The sequence below is a fragment of the Beta vulgaris genome, chromosome 2 (genome assembly GCF_026745355.1).
Source record: "Beta vulgaris subsp. vulgaris cultivar EL10 chromosome 2, EL10.2, whole genome shotgun sequence".
NCBI lineage: Eukaryota > Viridiplantae > Streptophyta > Magnoliopsida > Caryophyllales > Amaranthaceae > Beta > Beta vulgaris.
The window spans coordinates 47,409,229-47,432,636 of record NC_079203.1 but is presented as its reverse complement, the minus strand read 5'-3'; the positions used below and the strand labels follow the sequence as shown (position 1 = coordinate 47,432,636).

Here is a 23,408-nt window from a genome sequence, read left to right as displayed (position 1 = left end):
CATCTACAATAGGTATTAAAGTAAAACAAGATACAATTAAACAAAACTAAATCAAATTCGTCTTCGAAGAAACTACAATGAACCAGATCGAACAATACAACACAACCCTCTTGTATTTGCTGAATCAAGCAGCTATTGATGAGGAAGTCTATCATTCTGATATAGTTTGGGAAGAACATTCTTGATCGAGTCAGATTGACTGCATCCGAGATTCTAATACCTTCATGTTGAGTCTCGAACTACTTGAAACCCCCTTTGATTTGTAAGTTAATTTGTAATTTAGAAAGGGAAGGGGGGCAAAATAGACATTTCAAAAGAGAACACCATTGCTCCCCCCCTTCCCTTATATAATAGAGATCTTAGGGTCTGTTCTCCTCAACTTATTTTCAGTTCAATTTAGTTCAGTTCATTTCAGCTCAGCTCAGCTCAGCTCCATTCTTTTATAATCATTTTGTTAAATATTATTATTATGTTGGTCTAATTTATTTTACTAATTACTCTTATTATTATTTATTTTTATATCATTATTATTATTAATTATTATTAAATTCTATATGGTGACCCTCAACTTTTTTAAATTCTATTTGGTAGACAATTTTTATCTTTTCTCTATTTGATAACCCTCTATTCTATTTTTTTTGTTTTCTTTGACCTTACTGCATTTTAAAATTATTTTTTAATTAAAAATTTGATTTTACGATTACAAAAAACTGATTTTGAATTTTTTTTTAAAAAAACCCAGCCACCCCTGTCCCCCCAACCTGCCCAACCACCCCCACCCCTGAAACCCCCATCCTCGAACCCCCCACCTCTGACCACCCCATCTCCGACCCCCAAAACCACTACCGAAATCCCCCCAACCCCTTCGAACCCGACGACCCCCCTCATCACCACCTTCATCAATCACCATGGTTCGAATTGGGTTGAAGTTGAGTTCGAAATCTGGGGTGGGGTGGTTCGAATTGGTGTGTGGTCCGATTTGGGCGGCAATAGGGTTCGGCTGGTGGGGCAAGGTGGTGTGCCATGTGTTGAAGTTGAGTTCGAAATCTGGGTGGGGTGGTTCAAATTGGTGCGGGTGTGGTTCGATTTGGGGCGGCAAGAGGGTTCGGCTGGGTGGGGGTGGTTCGATTGGGATCGGGGTGGTTCAAATTGGTGTGGGGGTGGTTCGATTTGAGGCGGCGAGAGGGTTCGATTGAGTGGGGAGGTTCGAATTGGGGTACAGAGGTGGTTGGGTTAGGTGCTACGGGTAGGGGTGGTTTCGGTAGGCTGGTGGGTGCTACGGGTGGGGGTGGTTTCGGTAGGCTGGGTGGGTGGGTGGTGTCGGTGGGCTGGTGGGTGGTTTCCGATGTGGCTGGCAGTGAAGGAGGAAGTGGGTGATGGTGGCTAGGGGAGGAGAGGGTGGTAGGATGGGTGGTTATGGTGGGGGGGAGGGTTTGAGTTTTTTTTTCATTTTAAAATTAGTTTTTTGTAATTAAAAAATCAATTTTTATTTAAAAAAGGTCAAAGAAAATACAAAAAATAAAATAGAGGGTTATCAAAGAGAGGAAAGATAAAAATTGTCTACCAAATAGAATTTAAAAAAGTTGAGGGTCACCATATAGAATTTCCCTTATTATTATTATTATTATTTCTATATATTATTTTGTTTATTATAGCTTTACTCATTATTATTATTATTATTATTATTATTATTATTATTAGGAGGAATATGATTTAGGTCAAAAGCACAAATAAACCAACGTTTTTTAACCCATAAATCAATCAAATCGCGTCAAAACAGTTTATGATGCAATTTGCGCGATCTGACCCAATCATTATTTTTATTACTAAATACTATTATATAATTATATATTAATTTACTTCTTAGATATTATTGTTATTATATAATCATCATCAAGTATTAATATATTAATACTAATAATATAAAATATTTATTATTAATTATCATTATCATCATTAATTATTATTATTATTAACTATTATTATTATATGATTATTAATATTATTCATAATATCATATTAATATATCCAAAATACTATTATTATTAATTATTAATTATTAAGTACTTATCATTATAATTATTATTTAATATTCATATTATTATTTTTTAAATATTATTTATATTTTTCTTACATATAATTTAATTCAATTCCGTTTAATTCAATTTAATTTAATTCAACTTAATTCAGTTCGGTTCGGTTCAGTTCAATTCAGTTTAATTAACTGTTTTATGCTGAAGAGAACATGTCCTTATTATGGTTGTTCGTAATGCTCCATCCGTTCTTTGAAAAGCTACTCATTTTTTGCAATTACACACTTTGTATATATAAGTTAAATCACCAAAATATAAGCTCGTATACATACTTCCTTTGCTTTTAATTTACCATCGAGTGATTTGATTTTTGTGATCAAGTTATATGGTTTTGACCCTAAATCCTTACATACACATTTACCAAATATCATTTGTAGAATCTTGATTAATTTCGATGTTTAATTTCATAATATCATGAGTTTGTACAGATTTTTTTAATATGAATTAAAAAGACATTGATATTTAAAGATGTGTATTAGACATTTATATAATGTTCCAATAAAAATATGGTAAGGAATATCACGTGTTTACTTAAAAAGAAGATTTATTTATTATTTTAAAAAATCTATATATATACTTCATCTAGAAATTTTGTTCTATATCATTTTTTATGTCAAAGACTAATAAAAATATGCATGTAGATATAAAACTCCAAACTTAAAAGACACTTATTTTGAAATGGAAGGTGGAGTAGAATACTGAATGAATCCTAATGTATGCTAGTTCTATTTCCTTTATAAGAAGCCTAATGCATTGCACCCAGACATATATGGACTATGATGGTGAGAACATGTACGCTTAATTGCTGTTCATGTCAAAACAAACTTCTGCTCGCACTAATTTGGATTTTGGAACACATTCATCCTAGCAAATTGCCACTTTTATTTTTTGCCATTTTAAAGGGCTCATATCATTTGATTTCTCCCACATGTACAACTCAGATTTTTGAGGGGTGACATGTACAACTCAGATAAATATGTGTAATAGTTTTGTCATTTTCACATCAATGCTAATAATTTTCTGTTTATAATCTTCATTAGTTGGCGTTGTTTAGATAAGACGTGTTCTCTCCATTTCTCAATATATAACTATATGTTTCTCGGAAATTAACTTACTATGTAGGTTGACATAGATGTTTTTTTTAATAAATTCTAGCCTCTCCCTTTTCTCTCTTTTTTCCCCTCTAAAACCCTAGCCTTCCCTATCCTTTCTTCATCAGTTAGGGACTGCCATGGATGATTTCATCAATGATAAGCTCCTTTTCTCCTTTTATTTTCAATTTTTAGTTCATTTTCTTCTTTTGTTGAATAAATTAGTACCTTTTTATGAGATTTATTCAAACCCTGCTATGGGATTTTTTCTCTGTTGTGGATATCTCCTTCTCCCCTATGGGAGTTGTGAGTGTTGTTTTTTTTTTTCTCAGTTATGAAAAATTGTTCTTATTAGTTGAATTTCGAAACTCAACATGAAGATATTGGAATCTCGGATGCAGTTAATATGGTTCGATAAAAAATGTTCTTTCCAAACTATGTCAGAATGATAGACTTCCTCATCAATAGCTGGTTGATTCAGCAAATACAAGGGGGTTGCGCTGTATGGCTCGATTTGGTTCATTATATTTTTTTCGAAGACCGATTTGATTTATTGTATCTTGTTTTTATTTAATATCTATTGCAGTTGTCGTTTGGCCTTCAATTAATGAAATTTCTCTTTCAAAAAATAAGTCTTGTCCTTTTGAACTTATTTTGACTGAATTGAAATTAAATTAAATTAACTGAAATTGAATTGAATTAACTGAATTGAAATTAAAATTAAACTAAACTGAATTGTATATTTCATTTTCTAAAATAATAATAATCGATAATAATCAATAAGTATTAACATAATATTATTAATACTTATTATTATTGCTATTATTATTGTTGTTGTTATTATTATTATTATTACTATTATTATTGTTACTATTATTATTATTGAGAGAATTATTATTATTGAGAGAATTATTATTATTATTATTATTATTATCATCATTATTATTATTATTATTATTATTATTATTATTATTATTATTATTATTATTATTATTATTATTATTATTATTATTATTAACTGAACTTAAAGTCCAAAAGAAGGGCTTAATTCCGATTGCGTTAATATCTACTCCCTCCGTTTCCTGAAGATTTTCCCACTTATTGTTCCTACAGATACCAAGGAAAATCAAGTTGTATGGGGCATGATGTGAGTAAAGTAGGAGAGAGAAAGAAGTTAATATAAATAAACAAATAAAAGGGGGTTAAAGTAGGAGAGAGAAAGGGAGTAAAATTGAATTTATAATGTAATGGTGGACCATATGATAGTGACATGAGAGGGTAAATAGGGAAATTAGTTTTGCCAAATAAGGAATGAAGCAAAAGAGGGAAGATCTTTTGGAAACACCCTTAAACGGAAAGAGGGAAGATCTTTAGGAAACGGAGGGAGTATTGTAGACTCCGATTGCGTAGACGAGGAATATCAAGAGTGTTAATTTGTTGGTAACTTAATTTTTGAGCACTCGTCACGAGGTAATCTCCAATGTCCATCTACATGTAGATCCCATTAGTATAAAGCGATTTGATTACGTGATTATGTGCTTATAAAATTTATAAGCATGGACTATAATCATGGATTGTAACTATCGACTCGGATTATGAATATGAATAATAAAATGGATAACGACTATAGATTTTAATTATGAATCATGACTATGGACAGTGTACGATATGACAAAGACGATCGATCATTATTATAACGTTATTAGTGTCGTTATTAGTATCAACTTAATCACTAATTTTTTACTCCTGTTATTAAAATCATTTAATGTCATTTAGTAATGTTATTATTATTATTATTATTATTATTATTATTATTATTATTATTATTATTGGAATTTTATGAAAGTTGGAATTAGTAAGAACTTGTGATAATTAAATAATTATGAATTAGAGTGCTAAATGAAAACAAGTGACTGTTGTGTTTATGAAATGAATTATTGAAACCACTATGAATGAATTGAGATCATGTTGGATTAAATATGTTCACACTGGATTAAATGAAATGACGTAAATGCGTACATGTATTTATGTGATGACTTGAATTAAAAGTAGGTCTGTCAATCAGGTCGGGTTGGGTCGGGTTCGTGTTCGGGTCACGTAAAATCGGGTTGAAAACCCCTAACCTGAACCTTATCTGTTTTAATTTTCGGGTCAATATCATCAACCCTAACCTGATCTGAAAATTATCGGGTCAACCTAACCTGATCTGTTTAACCTAAATTTTTTAAAAACGGGTCAACCTGAACCTGTTTAACCCAGTTTTTTCAGGTTGACCCGACCCATATAACCTGATTTTTTTTTTCAAAATAATTGCATAGTTCATAATTGGCACTAGCCATTTGGGCCTTGAAATTTCGTCAAAGTATTAGCTAACCAAGTTTATACTTGGCAATATTACATACTTCTACCAAGTTCCAGCTAACCAAATTCATACTTGGCAATATTACAAAATAATTTAGCAAGTTTTACAAATAAAACAAGAATAATGTATCCTTAATGTTTTAGACTTATACAACCACAAGTCCACAACTCAAACAAACATTGTTGAGGTTTCAGTGTTTCACAGCATTTGTAGTCAATCTCCTCCTCTGCATTTGTAGAAAATAAATAACAGAACGTTAAATAGAGAATTAAACAAAAAAAAAACAAAAAATTAAACAAAAACAAAAAACAAAACATTAATATTAATTGGTAGGAAAAAGAGAAAATAACATAGAAAAATAACATTAAACAGAACAATAGCATAAAAAAATTAAACAGAAAATAAATGTCAGAATATTAAACAGAAAAAAATACAAAACATTAAACAGAAATTAAACAAAAAAATAGAAAACTAAACAAAAAAAAACAGAAGATTAAACAGAAAATAACATAGAAAAATAAATGACAAACTACGAAAAAAACGAAAGACAAAATATAAAAATAACATAAATAAGTAAATTACCGAAAATAAATGACAAAATACGAAAAAAAAAGGTCAAAATACGAAAATCACATAAATAACAAAAAATAGCAGAAAAAAACGAAAGAAAATAAAGGACAAAATAAAAAAAATTGACAAAAGAAGAATACCTGATGTTGAAGAAGAACAACAAATTGCGAGACTTTGCGAGACGAAGAAGAGCAAATGTTGAAGAAAAGCAACGAAATTGCACTTTGCGAGACGAAATTGAGAGACTTATTGCGACTTTGCGAGATGAAGAACATCAAATGTTGAAGAAGAGCATCGAAGAAGACTGTGTGAGAGAGAGTGAAAGACTGAGAGATTTCGTCTATGAGGGAGAGAGAGAGGCGTTAAAAATTTAGGGTTAGGACTTAGGAGAGAAAGAGCGTTAAGACAGAGATGGGCATTAGAAATTTAGGGTTATGACTTTATGAGACTGAGAGAGAGAGAGTGAGAGGTAGCGTTAGAATAATAGTTATTGGGATGGGGATATCTTTTGGGCTGGGCAAAGTGGCAAACGGCCAAACACTAATATTTTTTTTCTTAGTTTAATCATTCGTATCAGGTCAGGCGGGTCAATGTCAGGTCAGAAAATTCGACCTGAACCTGACCCATTTAACTTTCAGGTCGACCCATTTAACTAATCGGGTTGAAAACCTCAACCCAAGCCCGCTATTTTCAGGTCGGGGTGTCGGGTTGGGTCAGCTTTTGCCAGGCCTAATTAAAAGTTATTAATCACTTAAAGTGAGATATCAGAGGGAAATGATGAACAGGTTTCCCTGTATAGGAGGTTCAGCGGCCACCTATAGGTTTATATCTTGTTACTAAGTTGATTTTATGTTACTTGTCTTCCTTCTATCTTGTTGTGATCCAAGTAGAAGGAGTGTGCACACTAGGGACTCTATTATTATGGCCATTATGTTACCCGTAGGTGGTTACAGGGGATTGACCACGACCTACAATGTTGAAGTATGTTGTTATAGGGACCGACACCGGCTTACTGGCGTTCTCTTTCCTCTCCTTGAATAACTGGATTAATTGAATTAATTATGTGCTTATTCACTGTATATATATGTTATATCTGCTATGCATGATTTCTAAACCTATTAACCAACTATTCTATAAAGTATTTTCAACTTAAGTATTTTACGGGATGGAGTTGGAATTACTCAGTTTTTCTTAATTTTGGGAGCTTGTCTCTCTTGTTTCTTTTCAATGTATTTATGCAAGTGGGTGATCGACGGAGGAACAAAAGGGAGATCATTTAGAGTTGTCATCCACTTAACTTATGATTTAGCTTCCGCTGAAACTTTGAAACGCTTAAGTAATTAGTAATATTTAATGAACGATTTACTTGGCTGTAAAGATTAATTAATTTGAGTTAGTATGCTTTAATTTAACCTTGCATTTATTTCCAAGGAGATAAGTGCGGCGGCAACACGCTCGTTGAGTGGAACCCTCGTGGATTTTCCCCCATCTCGAGTTTTATTAAATGAAGAAGGGTTCAGGTTGACAGGGGTGTTAGAGCGTTGTCGCGTTTACTGGAAATTCGGCGGGGATTGGGGGGGAGGGAGAGGTGGGGGATGGTGCTGCTTGCGTGGAGGGGGGATGGTGGGGTAAGGGAGGGTAAGGGGATGTGGGGGTGATGGGGGAGGGGGTGGTGGACCGATGGTTAGGGTTTAGGGTTAGGTTTAGGGATAGGGGTGAGGATTAGGGTTAGGGGTTAATTAGAGTTTAAAGCAGAAAAGCAAGATTAATGACTAACATAGTTAACCGCTGTGAGTGATTAAGGGTATTTAGGTGTATTATAATGAAACTATTTGTGGTTCCCTCTTATTTTTTGGTGGTATATTTGTAATAAGAGTGAACTTTTTTTTTTACCATTTGGAGTTTGATTTCACTTATTGTGATTATTCCAAAAAAGGAAAGTATTTCACTTATTGTGAAATGGAGGAAGTATATTCATTCCTTATGTGAAGTTCTAGTAGATTATTGTAGATACACACTTTAAGGATCTGTTTTCCTCAGCTTATTTTCATTTCAGTTCCGCTACAATCAATTCAATTCAGTTCAATTCAGTTAAGTTCAGCTCCAATTATCATTTCTATTTGTTATAATTTAATTCATTTCAGTTTAGTTGCAATCAGCTCAATTCCGTTCAGTTCAATTGTTTTATATCGAAGGAAACATACCCTGAATTAATGAAAATATAGTTTAGTTCAATTAACGAGAATATAGTCTAGTTCAATTAGTTTCCTATCACAATTTTCATTCGTTTCAATCCAGTTAAGTTCAGTTTAGTCCAAAATAACAAAACCCGGAGTCCCTGAAATCAAATCTAGGGCACCTCCTCTTGAACTATTTGCCGCTCCACAAAGTCTTATAAAAGACCGCTCACGTTAACACTAACGTGAGACGAGTCTGTTTTTCCTCCAATTCTTAGCCTTGGCCTTCATTTATGGTTTTTATGGTTGTTAACTGTGATTATGGCTATTAGTTATTATTTTTTGATAAATAGTTATGATATTTGGGTTTAGTTATTATTGTTTTTTACACAGAAAACGCACAAAACTCAAATTATCTCCTGCAATTTTACCACATTGAATCTCTCCAATGGCGAATATGTTGAAGAAATTTCAACACTTCTCAAACACAACAACTGGGAAATTTTGATGGGTTCTTCAAACATTACTAAATAGCTAAACCCGTATATTATTCAATCTGTTCTTCATAATAATCAGCTTTTTGATCCACTAAACTCTTGGGTTTCTTCAACTGGTCACATTCTCAATCGAGTATTCATCAATATTTTTTTTTTCTTTCTCAATTTTGGTTGTTCTTCTTTGATATAGTGATCAATGTTTGTAAGAAAAAGGGTTTCTTGACTGAAGCTACTAATGTGTTTTTGTGTGTTAAAGATGGTGATTTTTCCTAGTTTGGTTTGTCGCAATTCTTTGTTGTCTGACTTATTGAAGAAGAGCATGATTGGTTTGGTTTGGAGGGTTTATGATAGAATTAGTGCATTAGTTTTTTTGTTGAGAAAGAAATAATTATTTATGCGTGACATTGAAGTTATGGCCAATAAAATGCATTATAATTTGCTTTTCATGATATAACTAATATATACTTCAGCGCTTAACTAATATACTTCATCGTTTAACTAATATACTCCAGCGATTAACTAAATATATTCTAGCGACTAACTAATATACTCCAGTGACTAACTAATATACTTCAACACTTAACTAATTCATCCAGAATCAATTTAAGGCTAGCATAACTAATAGGTGCAAGCGCTTAACTAATTCTACTGCTGGTTTGATGCACGCGCGTGATGTCAGCATGATATCAGCGGTCTCACGTTAACACTAACGTGAGACTGTCTCTCCAAAAACGGACTCATGCCGCTCTCCCGCTATGTTGTGGTATACTGTTGTGTGTTTGTTTTGGTTTCTTTAAAAGGCAGGGAGTCACTAAAGTAGGTTTTAATTTTCAAATTTTTTTTTTCACCAACTACTTTCGAGTTTTCAGGAAATTCACGCGTTACCATCGTACTTTTGAAAATACACTTGCTATCATTGTTTTTTCACTTTACTTTATTGTGGTCCCAAGTTTCTCTTTAAATTTCTTGATGATCCTTTCTCTATGTTTCACTTATTATGAAACGCAGGAAGTATTAAAATTATTTTCAAGAGAAAAAGAAAATAAATTTTAGAAAAATATTAATCTGATAAACTAAAAAAAAAAAAGGAGTCGCACTTTCAGCAAGTCTGACTGCTTGCATGCTTCGTCCAGCTTTCACAGAGTCCATATATGGTTAAAGATTCCATTTTAATTTCAAACATTTAATTCAATTGATTTAATTAATCAATTGACATAAATAAATAAATAAAATTTGTACTGCTACTATTTCATCTATCCTAATTTGTAATAACTCTCCTATTCTGTTTCAAAAGTCTTCCTTTTTAGTTTTTACCACCCTTTAACTCCATCCATCCATTCCATTATTCTCTCTCTTTCTGCAAATAAATTCTCAATAATTTTCTCTCACTTCAGTTTTTGAGATAGTGACTTTAACTAATTCTTACTGTTTGATTTTTTCTCTCTCCTCCATTGTTGTTCTGTTTTGAAACAGGGTAAAAAAACAGAGTTCACAAATCCAAAAAAGATAAGAACTTTTGATTTTTTTGGGGATTATTTGGTGAAGAAAATGACTGTTGAACAAAGAAATGATGAATCCCATGATCAATTTCCAGTGGGTATGAGAGTTTTGGCTGTTGATGATAACCCAATTTGTCTTAGGCTTCTTGAGACTCTTTTGAGAAAGTGCCAATATCATGGTATGATTTCTTGCATTTTCTTTTGTGGGCATTTTATGTGTTATTCTTTTTAATTGTTATTTGGATTTGTAGTGATTTTCTGGGAATTTGTTAGTTCTTTTTGGTGATTGGATACTTGTGTTCTTACTATAGATGCATTTAATCTTTTCTTATCTATCTCTAATTGGGTTTCCTTTGTTCTTATTTGGGGCTGTAAATCAATTAAATTGATGCAAATTTCTGAGTTTTTGTAATCTTTTTGTGGGGTTTGAAAGGGGGTTTTCTCATTTTGCTCCTGTTTAGTTATATTTGCTCTTCATTTGTCATTTGGGTGATTTTCTCTCTTGATTTGTTATTTCAATTTGTGAATTTTCAGCATTGATTGAATTTTTATATATTATCAGATTTTAGCTTATTGAAAATTTGTTTGTTGATATATTCCTCTGATTGAATGGCTTTGATTGGGTTTAGTTTGATTTTATTAGAATACCTACAGTAAGTAAATAATGTAAAGTTGAGAAATCTATTGAATTTCGGTTCTTTTTCAGAACCCCTTCTATGTCCATGACCAATTAACTTTGACCATATCCATGTGACCATGTCCAAGCTTATAGTGAATGTAGTTATATTGATGCATCATTGAAGTTATAAGGCTTAGTTTTATTTGCATAATCCGCATATTTTTGGTGAAAGACGGTCCTTACATAAGAGGGTTTTAAATGTTGTAGTTACGACAACGAGCGAAGCTATTACAGCTCTGAAGATGCTGAGAGACAATAAGAACAACTTTGATCTCGTTATTAGTGATGTACACATGCCGGACATGGATGGTTTTAAGCTGCTCGAGTTTGTGGGGCTTGAGATGGACCTGCCTGTCATAAGTAAGCTGCCAAAATCTTTTCACTCTTGATTTCATTTCCTTAATCAAATCATATGGTGCATCTTCTACTTATAGAATTATGTTTAACAGTAGCTGGTGAAGCAATTAGATTCGATGCACTTATATTGCTTGCAAGTCTAATGTTAATAGAGGTGTGTCGATGTCATCAGTATAGTAGAAGATATCCTTTAATTGGGTCGATTTCCTGAATTAATTCTGTTTATGGAAATTAATTGGCCTTGATTTTGGGAAGTTTTTGGTTTCTTATATCCTCATTGTAATTGTATTCCTTTCAGACTGTGGTTAAGTCATTCTTAGAGGTATTACAAGTCGGTTTGGATCAACTTTTGGGTATTCAGTCATAACTAGTTTTTAGTGGTTCCAGTCGGGAACTCTTCATTGGACCCTGAATTGCTGGATGTTTGGGACAGGCTCGGGGTATCTCCGACTCTGTGGGTCAAGTGTCCAAGTGAACACTAAGCTAATAGGCTAATTCTTTGGATGGTAACTCTGCTAAGTTTACAAGCTAAAAAGTGAATACTTGATTTTGCAGTGCTGTCTGCCAATGGTGATCCCAAGCTAGTAATGAAGGGGATTACCCATGGAGCTTGTGATTACTTGCTTAAGCCTGTGAGACTGGAGGAGCTAAAGAATATCTGGCAGCATGTAGTCAGGCGAAAGAAGTTTGATTCGAAAGATAGAAACAGCTCTAACAGCCTGGACAAAAATTCCAGTGAAGGAAATGGAACTAGAGATGCAAATTTTGATCAGGATACTAAGCAGTGTAGAAAGCGGAAGGACCAGAATGGGGATGATGATGAAGACCAAGATGAGAATGAGAATGATAACGAAAATGAGGACCCTTCCTCTCAGAAGAAACCTCGTGTTGTTTGGTCCGTGGAACTGCACCGCAAGTTCGTTGCTGCTGTTAACCAGCTTGGTCTAGACAGTATGTTTTCTCTCAAACTCCGACCTTATGTAGTTACTGTTTTCTCTCAAACTCCGACCTTATGTAGTTACTGTGATTGTTGTTGCTTTTCTTGACGATCATTTTATGAAGTTAGGAAGTATTGACTTCGTTTGGATCAAAGAACCATCATAGCCGATGACTAGAGAAAATCGTCATGAGACCCAACATGACTTGATAAACATATTGGTATCAAGTTACATTTGACTAGCTTTTGCTTTTAATATGAGACTCTCGTCCTGAATGACTTGTAGCATTTGCTTTTGATGAAAGCGAAATAATAGAGAGAAATAATCAGCATAGCATCAAAAAGGAAAAAAAAATAGCAACTAAATTTAGAAAAAGGGAGTAGTTATTTTTTCTATTTGTCTGATCTCAGAGCTTAAAGAGATTATTCTTTTGGCATGATTTACAAATTTTACTTCATTCTATTAGACATAACAGGGTGCTAGTGTACTTCATATGATCATTATACCTTGTCATGTCACCTCTGAATATGTTGAAATCCTTAAATCCAGAAGCTGTACCTAAGAAAATCCTGGAGTTGATGAACGTTGATAAGCTTACCAGAGAAAATGTGGCCAGTCATCTCCAGGTAAATATTTTCTTTGACTCTCATCTTTCTAAGATGATCCTGTTTCACGAGCTTAGAGTTAGTTACTTAACTTCTCTTTTTTTTTTTTTTTTTTCTTTTACAGAAATACCGGCTGTATTTGAAAAGAATCAGCTCAGTGGCTAATCAACAAGCTAACATGGTTGCTGCATTAGGGGGTGCAGATTCACCCTATCTCCGCATGAACCCTGTAAATTTCCACGGCTTTAATGGCAGTCCGCAATTCCATAACAATTCGCTGCGATCCATTACACCTGCTGGAGTTCTGGGCAGATTGAACACTCCAGCTGGCCTCGGCCTTCATGGACTCCCCCCTTCTGGGCTTGTGCAGTTGGGGCAATGCCAAATGCAAACTTCTTCCATCAATGATTCCACCAAATTCCAGCCCACCTTGTTGCCAGGGGATCATAATCATACAGGCACTGTACTTCAAGGGATGCCGACATCACTGGAATTCGATCAACTTCACAAAAATAGCACTACCATGTTGACTGGCTCAAGTAACTCGATTCTCAGCCTTCCTAATAGCTCATTGACAATGCAAGGGCGTAGTTCTCAAGAAAGACAACATCTCCAAGGTTTTGGTGTAACCTCGGATCCTCCCCCTAATTTGATGGATAATAGTCGATGCAATAGCACTTGGCCCGCAGCTGTTCAATCACAGTCAACTTCTATGAACCCCATGGGGAATGGGGTGCATGATATTTCACCAAATATGTCAATCCCAAGTCGGTTGCAGAACCCAAGTTTGATGAGTGAAAACATGATGCAAAACATGAGTTATGTGACAAAGCAAGCTTGGGATCCAGATTATCTGGACTCTTCAGTGGGCAACACTCAAAGTGGATATGATCCAAGGAACACGAGTTCAGTTTTACATAGAGAGACAAATTTTAATTCAATAGGACAACAGAGATTTGATTCATTAGGCCCGCAACATGACCCGATGATCCGGAATTCACAAGTAGACATGGCAATACGATTAAAGCAAGGGGAGTTCATGGAACAAGGAGGGCGGCCTTCAGGCAATTACAATTCTGGTAATGCTGCCGGTTCCTTGGAAGATGTCGTAACTGCAATGTTTAAGCATGTATAATCTTTGTTTTGTTTTCCTTGTGCAGGTATTTGCTTTTTTTAAATTAGATTTAGAATCTTGAAAGTTGATTCTGATGTCTTGAAAAATTTCCTGTAAATCTTTTGCTTCACTCTGGGATTTGAAAGTCCCATCTTTCTTGCCATCTGTTTTACCTTTCTATGAATAATTTCAAGAGAATTTCATATTGTAGTGAAACTATATTGTACTACTATGTTAGAAGCTTTTGAGTTTTTACTTATTTTCATGTCTTTTTTAGCAAGTCTTATTATACCACTAATTTGGTGAATCTGATCCAGGAACTAGATGGGAAGAGATTGAGAATGGAGATTTTGAATCTAATTTGCATTCCTAGTTAGTTGAGCATTGTAAAATAGTAGAAGATATATCGAGAAACATAAGTCCTTTTTCAGAAATCTCTTATCCAACTACTTTTACCGAACAGGGCCTAAGGCTAGTTCGTAGATGGTTGCTCTCCAAAATGACTTAATTTTTCTCAGTTCAATATTGATATAAGACTTCTCTTTTCATTCAATTCCTTCTGAAACCTCTTTTTATTTTTGTTGAATGTATGAGAATGTGGTTATGTGGTAATGATTTATTATTTAAATTGCAGTTCTAAAAATGCAGTGGTAAGGCATGGATGACAGGATGAGGATGATATTCTCTCGTCCTTCATGCTACAAATACTACGATAAGCAAGCCTATGTAGGCCGTACGGCCCGTTTGGTAGTCGTTAATAAATTGCGGTAATGGGAATGAATTTTAAGTGTAATTTATTAGGGAAGCACCCTTAAAATCACCATGGAGAGGCATTTTTTCTCCATGGACAAGCAATCTCACCCCTAAACTTGTGTTTTTGTCTCTAAGGGGAAACAATTTTCATTACCACTCATTACCACCCTACAAGGTGGTATTGGATGGGAATGAAAATTCAAGAAGGAAAGTGGACACTTTAGGATAAATTAGCATTACCATGGTAATGGACAATGATATTTTTCACAAATTTACACAAAAATTCATTCCCATTACCACCATTTATGACCAACTACCAAACGGGTCGGTAGGGTATTAATGCACACGCACGGATTTATGATTTTAATTAGTTTGCTAAGGATGGATAAAGTATTAGTAACTTTTTTTTGGGTGAAAAGTATTAGTAATTATTTTATAGGCTCTCTTATCATATTTGTGCAACACAAAAGAAGTCTATCATTCGTGTTTAGTTTGCTACACAAAATCTTTAATATAGTATGCATATTGGTATTATTATTTGATGGAGTATTAAACTATTTCTAGAATTTCAACCATCGACTTAAGTTTTTGGTTGAGTTGCTCCTTTGACATGGTATCAGAGTCAACGTAATAAAAATATTACGGGTTCAAATCTCATGCACCTTCCTTTCTAAGTGGAATATTTAGTGTCAGGTATGAGGACAGCCTGTGATGCATCCACACTTGAAGCCCAATGGGCTCTTGCGTGAGGGGGCGTGATAGAGTATTAAACTATTTCTGGAACTTCAAACATCAGGTTAACCTTTTGGTTGAGTTGCTGCTTTGACATTCTCCAACTTTTATGTTACCAATTGGAATGTTAGGGAGTGCCCGACAACAATAGCTATGGTGGTAGTTTTTAGGTGTGGAGTTTGTCTTGTAAGAGACCGGCTACTTATTAGGCAATGGTAAGCCAAATATTAAAAAGAAAATTAGGGCAATAATGACTAGGTTAATTTCTTTCGGTGACTAGTTTAATCCATTCAGTGACTAAGTCTACTTTTATATTAAAATTAGACCGTCTATTTTAATAATTTTTGTTAGTTGTGAGAGTAGTTGTTAGCTTAACTGGTAGCTATTAGTGGTTGATGTGTAACTGTTTGTTGTTAGTTGTTAGTTGTCCAAGCAGCAATACATGATATTGATGCTCGGTAAAAAAAAGTGGTTAAATTAGGTGTTTATAAATAACTAGTTAAAAACTCAAATAAAACTTTAATATATAATTTATACACCACTAAACGCAAGCCCAACAGCTACAAATTATAACTTTTGACAAACACTATTAAAACACTACTTGTACAACTAAAAGCTACTTACACCACTACCTTATCAAACACTACTGATTTTTTTAATTAGTGTTTTAGCCGAGTCAAGATACTAAAAGATACTTAAAAAACTCGTGCCGAACACATCTTAGAAGATATATGGACACCAATCTATTAAAACGTCCAGATTGAACTTATCGAGTAGATATAAGATGCCTGTGACAGTTTCTCAAATATTGCATATACAAAAGTTTCTCAAATATTGCATATACAAAAAAAAATATGTATGGGACAAATGTGATTGTAGACTTGTAGTCCTATCAATATATTGATACTTACAATTAACAAGTAACATTCATCTATATTTTAGATCAACAATTTAAATTGACATATTTATAAAATAATAGTTGACATAAAAAGAATAAAAATTTCTAAAGTAAAATATCTATTAAGTACCTTTTTTTATTTAAGGAGAATAAACCCTAACCTTACGACCTATATTAATTAAGTATTTTGTGAGTCAGATGCTTAAAAATAGAGGGGATAACAGAGTTCTCTCCCTCAGAAACTCTAACTTGACATGACTCAAATCCAAGACTTGCTTGTAAAAATCTAATTAAGGTAATAGTTTAGCCAAGTGAGCCAAGTTTTACTTGATCCTCAAGCATGTATGCACTATATTTTAAGGGTTCTACATTTTAAAATCATATAAGCATGATACATGCATGCACACCCCCTCATTCCATTGTTAAGTCTATTCATTTAATTTTTATATTAATTAGATAATTCAATACAAACCTCTAACCATCATTTTTTCACCAGCAACGGCCATTGTCTTTACTCACATATTAGCGTTTTAAACATTTATATTTTGAACATTCAAATACGAGAGAAAGGTAGTAGTTCAGTTGAGTATCATCCCGAATTTCAGGGTGAAAATTGCCCAGAGTTCGAATCCTCACCCCAACAATATAATGGGGTGTTTACTTCTGAGTTGTTTAGCTTGTGTCATGCATAGTAATAGCCTAATAATGGTTGATCTTCACACCAATTATCTTTCTTAATAGAAAAATAGAATAAAACCTACATCTACATGATAATGTATGGTTCATTTTATAAATATAAAACTTCAATTAGAGTTTTAAACATTTAGCCACATGAATAATAATGGGTGATCTAATCATTTTTATAAGCTTTGGAGCTACTCCTCCTATCATCAATTAGTTTTAGATGGAACCTCCTTAGGCTTGTATGTGGGCTAAACTCTCCTCTTTCATATTGAATTATCCATATCCATTTCATATAATCTGAAAATTTAGTAGTTATTCCCACCTCTACACAAGATAATAACTCTAGAGGAGAAATACAATTATTATATATTTTCCTGTTCTTTTTAGGCATAATTTCGATTTAGCTATTTTTTTCTTATAGTTTCACTTCGCTTTAAGTTGGCCTATGAAATACAGGGTCATATCAACAAAGTATGCCAGCGCGCACATTTTGGGTAAAATTTTTCTGCTATAGTCACCTTGACATCAACAAGAAAATAAGACAATTACATTGTAGATCTATATCTTCCTGGTTAACCATCCAATAGGCACCATGTGGCGTTTTAGCCAATGACATGCATATATTATAAAAGTTTCACAATGGTTAAAAGATACTCCTCCTTACATTGAAACCAATAGGCTATACACTTTAATTGATTAGTACCAACTACAAGAGAAGAAAGACATTTTGGTACGTATACGGTATACTTGTGCTAGCCTCACTCTATTCTCCTCTTATTTTGTAACAAACAGTTTGATATTTAGTTATACCTTTAAAACATTATTAATTTAAAATCTTTTCATTTCGGTGGCTACTATAAATGTGTAGCTATTGGAAAATTTTCCCAAATTATATTACAAAAACTATAACAAATCAGATTACGAACAAGAAAATAAAAGTTTTTGGTTTGATTTTATGAAATATTGAGGAAATAGTGAGAAAAGGCAGAATTAATCTGTGAGTTTAATCCAATCCTCACATCAATACCCTTATCTTCCTTGGGACTTTGCATAAAATATGCAACTTGTGGAACAGGAGGAACTAAAGGGCATACAGAAACAGCTACATTATTTGCATGAGACTGCATGAAGTTGAAGTTAACCTTATGAAATGGCATTCTAGTCCAGTCAGAGACTACGGTAAGCTCCCTTAGAGGAGGGAGCGCATCCCCGGACCCCTCGAGAGCCTCGAGATACGTGCTAACGTACTCGTTGTCGACGTAGTTTTTGGCCATTTTGATCTTGTTGATTAAGGTTTCATAGCTTATGAGCTCGAGTTCGCCAGCAGTTAGGGCTACGGAGGCTAGGACATAGGCGTTGCCACTGAAATCTTGGGGGAGTTGAGGTGTTAGTCTGGTCCTGGTGTCTACTGCAAATTGGAGACATACCATTCTTTCTCTTCTTAGTCCTAGTGCTTTTGTTCTTGCCTGTGTATAGAATGTTTATTAGTCCATCAAAACTTGGCAATGTGGAATAATGAACTGTTAGAAAATTAGCTGATACACCAACAAAGAAATACATAAGTTAAACTATACTATCATAAGACGTGAATAAATTATACTTCCTCTATTCTGAAATAAGTGAAAGACTTCTTTCAAAAAGCTCTCTATCAAAGAGAGAAGTGTTTCATTTGTTTCAGAACCGCGAGGTATATATATCACTCTCTTTAGGCTATTAAACCCTATCTTATTATATTGTTGTAGGGATTATATTGCTATTTTAGCCCTAGCTAGGTTTTTCTATCTACTATAGAATAGATGAAAGAGGATCAAGTTTGGCCTAGTACTTGTGAGACTTTCACTCTTGTGACAGGAGTTCAGTTCTCACCCAGAAGGATCCCTAATTTTTCCCCTTATAAGAAATTCTCTTTAATAGCAAAATAATAATAAAAAAAACTACAGAATAGATGAAGAGAAGTAAGTATTCTCTATGAACATCATTTTTTTTGGAGGGGAATCTGATCATCTGATGCTCAATCAACGTATGGACCATTATCTAGACTATATGTAATTAATAAGAAAATAATTAATACATCTATTAATCACTACAATTAATCACACATGCTAAATATCTAAGTATTAATTACCGTAATCATATATCTAATCAAAGAAATAGCACAACAAAAGCCTCTAAATTGGTACTATTATTCTAAGAAAATGTATTTAGTGCTTATATGCAATCGTCCTAAGGGCTTGTATCAAATTAGATTATGTGATCTTCTAATTTGGAGTCAATCACTTGTTGCAAAAGCTTGGATCATAGTTCGTTTTGATGGTCAATTAAGATATTAGTTAAACAAAAAAAAGTTATAGTTATCAGACCGTATGAGAAATGAGGGTTGGATGAGACTTGAATCCGTGAATTTTATGTCATGCTGGCTCCGATAACATGTCAAAGGACCAACTCAACCAAAAGCTTAAGTTGATGATTGAAGTCCCAAGAATAGTTTTATACTCTATCAATATGTAGTCGAGTATGCTTGATATAATTAGAATTCAAATCGAAGCACACACAAACCAAAAACAACAAGCAAATAAACCTACCATAAATAATGCTATATCAGAGAACGAACACTTACCTTCCACAGGTGTGCAGCGACAATCTCAAAAGAAGAACACATCGAAGAAGAGTACAAGTTGTTAAGGCCATAAGCTCTTCTCTTCAAGCTATCGATCATCGACGAGCTAAAATGAAAGGTGTTAAGAACACAATCTTCTTGAATAGAAGGAACAAACAACTGGGGATTTTTAAGCATGACACCACCAGTATCAGCTGCTTGGGTGATCAACTGATACAAATGTTGGATTGCTGCAACTTTTGTTAGAGCCGTGGCTTGATTGCTATTGTTATTAGTAGGACTAATCTTAATCAGTTGCAATAATCTTTCTCTTTCATGCATAGGTTTATGCCATTCAAGTCCCTTAAATCCTTGCTTTGTATGTGCGTTGGAAGCCCATGCTGACATAAAATTGTAGGTTGCTTGTCCATCAAAGAGTGCATGACTTGTTCCTACCCCAATTGAGTAGCCTCCACATTTGAATTTTGTTACCTGTTAAGATCGGTAAACCTCATAAAATATGGGAAAGATGGCCTTATACAAAATTGTTACAGCAAGGAATTAAACTATTAGGGTTTCAAAACGGCGAAAATTCCACCCACTTTTGAGATTTATTGATTAGCATGGAAACATTTCAAAAACTCGGAAATCATTAGGTTACAAAAGTTTATGTGCTTCATAACCAGAAACTCCTTGTTGATTCTCGAAATCGGAGTTTAAGTCCAATACAAGGTGATTATATATTTCTAACTAACCCTTTTGTCCAGTTTGGAAAACCTGAATTACTCATAGTAATCAAGATTTGGGACTAAAAAGTTTGATCTGATAAGAATAGGTGAACTCTTTAGTGATTTACTTGAGATTTTGAATAATTTATGGGCATTATATAATACTAACAAACTTAATCTCCTCTTCACGTACAAAAATTATGTACTATGAGATACGTACATATATTTATCAACAAATTTAGCTCATGATCTTGGAGTGTTATATACTTATATCTAAGAATCTATGCTTCAAAGTGTTCTATATTTGCCTCCTCATCTCCTCCTTTACCCCTCCTAATTATTTACTCTAATCAATCCCTAAATTTGGATCAATGATTTAGCTAAATATATATCGAACGGAGTACATACACACGATTGGATATATATAAGTATACTTGTACAACATTGTTATCAATTATACTAACATAATCTGAGAATTAATATGAAGCAAGGTGAGATAGATAATAGAGACAACTTTCACTTTATCATAAATCAAAATCAACATATGACCATCAAGAACAAGCATGCCATCTCTTCGAGTGTAAAATAATGTCTTGTTACTTCAATTTCTTGCAACTGAATCAACTACCGATATTTACAAAGATTCAACTATAAATCATGCTAAAACATTGATGGTTATATTGAAATTCCAGACATCAAAAACATGAGAAAATAAGGGAAAAGAGCAAAAAAAAATTGGTGAATTTTCCCCTATATGCAATCATTGGAGAATTAGTAAGTTTGACATTACTAGATCTATATTTGCTCACATAAATCATTGTTAGAGATATGAGATATATCAATATGGAAAATATATATATTTTCCGATACCGATTATATCTCATATCTCTAACAATCATACTTCAGGTAATGTTTTTATATAATTTCTGAAATCAGTTTATTGCTGCTTTATGGTCCAATCCATAGTCCAAATTATCTTTGTCAAATTTTTGTTTAGTTTGAGTTACAAAAAGCTTCTAGCAGTTGCCAAAATCATCTATGATGATGTTTTGGAATAAATTTTGAGATGTACTCCAATATTACATCTATTGAAAGATCTTCACTTACAAAATTGTATACTTCAGAACCTTCATGCTACATAAGAATTTAAGGAGTATATATGTATATAAACTACATACTAAAGCCTTTTATCCTTGATTTCAGGTTTCAAGTTCTATTACCTAAAAATTTTATACTACCTCCGTTTATATTATTTGCAACAATTAGATATTTTCCCTCTTTATTTTGTCAAATCGTTGCATATAATAAAAAACGGAGGTAGTATAACAAAAATGACAAGCATGATATTGATAATAACATACATATAAAAACTAGTGAACATAATTGATTTAATTGCATGACATGTATATACTAGCTAGAATTTAAATAGTACATGTCAAAACATTAAACTTTATAAAGAGGTAATAATAATATGTAGTATGAATGATGAATTTATTACCTGAGCAACAAGAAGTGGCATCTCAGAAATATTTCCATTATTGCAAGCAGGCTTATAAACCAAATTCTCAAAAAACTCATTATATTGAGAAAGATTACCGAGCTCCGAAATGGTAGTTTGTGTAACAGCTTCAACCATAACTGCACCACCATTGTTACACCAAAGATCAAGCTTGTTTCCATTATTAGGGTTTTTGCTTAATCTCCCTGCTGCAGGGTACCATAGCGATAACGTATCCTCTAAGGCATATTTTAAGCAACTAAACACATAATCATCATTATTAATATAATGATTATGAGAAGGATTATAGAAAAATACCAAGTACATAAGTGTAGGACACTGCCTATCTAAATTAGAAAGCTTCATAATTTTGGTAGGTTGCATGATTTTTGGATATACATTTACCCTTTTTGTTACAAAAACACTAGCCATGAATTTTTTTGGGGTTAAAGCTTAATTAGTGTAATTATGTAGTATGATTATGTTGGTTGATGTGACAAAGGAATGAGGGTTTCTGACATATATAAGGACAGCAGATGAGGAGTAGATTCCTAGGGGCCGACCTATGTCTCTTTTAGAGGGTTAAGTTAGATATAATTAATCTTATTTTACTCAATTTTATAAATTAATTAGTTTGATCAATACTTTTTATTTTTTCTTTGAAATTAACGTTAATTCAAAGTCATACGACATCTATAATAGAAGTAGAAACTAAACAAATATATATCAAAATAAAATAAATACAATTCTAATATGACAAAACCTTGATTGTTGAGTAGATCTAACACTTCTGAAAACCCTCGCCTTTCACATCGCTGTCTGACGCAACCTTCTGCAATGGGGTATGTCGATTTTTGTAGTTTTCAAATAGAACTGGATTCAATTCAAGTGATTGTATATAAAGTATTGATATTTGTTGCAACTCCATATAAATTTCGATCAACAAATCAACATCTTGAATTACACAAAAACCCAAAAACAAAGTCTTCAAACTCTCACATGGATAGAGATAAAACCGAATATATGAGTAGAAAAACTCTCCATTAGAAAGAAACCGAAATTTATTAGAAATCTAAACATAAAAAAAAACTACTAACAAAAGGAGAAAAGGGGGCTTACCACCGTATAAAAGGGTGGTGGTAGCCCCTAGGTTGTAAATTAGGGTTTTGTGTGAGAGGAGAGAGAGAAAAAAAAAAAAAAAAAAAGAGGAGAGAGGAGAGAGGAGAGTTTGATTAATACCTTTTTGTTACTTAGATTAGAGAAAATACATTGAATTTGCATGGTACTGTTCATATTATCATAAAATTGTAATAATGAAATGAAAGTGTATTTTTATCGATTATATTGTCTGGATCCCATTTTATACATTTTGACAGGTTAAGATGTGCATGGTTAAAAGGTGGCCGGTTCGTCCATATGCTAAGTAGTTCTTCTTTTGTTTCTTTTTTGAAAATATGTATATATATGCAACTACTATATATTAAATGTATAAATAAAGTTAAGGTGCAAATATAAACTTTGTATACATGAACCCACC

The 23,408-nt window shown here is 33.2% G+C and overlaps 2 protein-coding genes across 5 annotated transcripts; one reads left to right on the top strand and one right to left on the bottom strand.

Moving 5' to 3' along the window:
- The first annotated feature begins 10,069 nt into the window (after positions 1-10,069).
- LOC104883152 (two-component response regulator ORR24) lies at positions 10,070-14,535 on the top strand. 4 transcript variants are annotated; one of them, XM_048639186.2, is made up of 6 exons: positions 10,070-10,468; positions 11,176-11,328; positions 11,881-12,276; positions 12,813-12,889; positions 12,993-13,947; positions 14,307-14,535. In XM_048639186.2, the coding sequence occupies exons 1-6, from the start codon at positions 10,339-10,341 to the stop codon at positions 14,357-14,359; spliced, it is 1,764 nt and encodes a 587-aa protein (XP_048495143.1). In that variant the 5' UTR covers positions 10,070-10,338; the 3' UTR covers positions 14,360-14,535. The 4 variants fall into 4 exon arrangements, with proteins under 4 accessions (XP_048495143.1, XP_010665924.2, XP_010665929.1 ...); XM_010667622.4 differs by having other exon boundaries at positions 14,300-14,535; XM_010667627.3 differs by lacking the exon at positions 14,307-14,535 and having other exon boundaries at positions 10,071-10,468; positions 12,816-12,889; positions 12,993-14,241.
- Positions 14,536-17,634: 3,099 nt separating this feature from the next.
- LOC104884369 (brassinosteroid-related acyltransferase 1) lies at positions 17,635-22,349 on the bottom strand. The gene is made up of 3 exons (XM_010669011.4): positions 21,872-22,349; positions 19,667-20,137; positions 17,635-18,515 (listed from the first exon to the last, which is right to left on the bottom strand). Exons 1-3 carry the CDS (start codon positions 22,301-22,303, stop codon positions 18,003-18,005), a joined length of 1,416 nt encoding a protein of 471 aa, XP_010667313.1. The 5' UTR covers positions 22,304-22,349; the 3' UTR covers positions 17,635-18,002.
- Between the last annotated feature and the right edge of the window lie 1,059 nt (positions 22,350-23,408).

Coding starts and splice junctions, on each gene's coding strand:
- LOC104883152 (XM_010667622.4), top strand. CDS start 10,339: ATGACTGTTGAACAAAGAAATGATGAATCCCATGATCAATTTCCAGTG. Junction 10,469..11,175: donor GAGAAAGTGCCAATATCATG/GTATGATTTCTT, acceptor TAAATGTTGTAG/TTACGACAACGAGCGAAGCT. Junction 12,277..12,812: donor TAACCAGCTTGGTCTAGACA/GTATGTTTTCTC, acceptor CCTTAAATCCAG/AAGCTGTACCTAAGAAAATC.
- LOC104884369 (XM_010669011.4), bottom strand. CDS start 22,303: ATGGCTAGTGTTTTTGTAACAAAAAGGGTAAATGTATATCCAAAAATC. Junction 20,138..21,871: donor TGCCACTTCTTGTTGCTCAG/GTAATAAATTCA, acceptor CGATCTTAACAG/GTAACAAAATTCAAATGTGG. Junction 18,516..19,666: donor TCGCTGCACACCTGTGGAAG/GTAAGTGTTCGT, acceptor TTCTATACACAG/GCAAGAACAAAAGCACTAGG.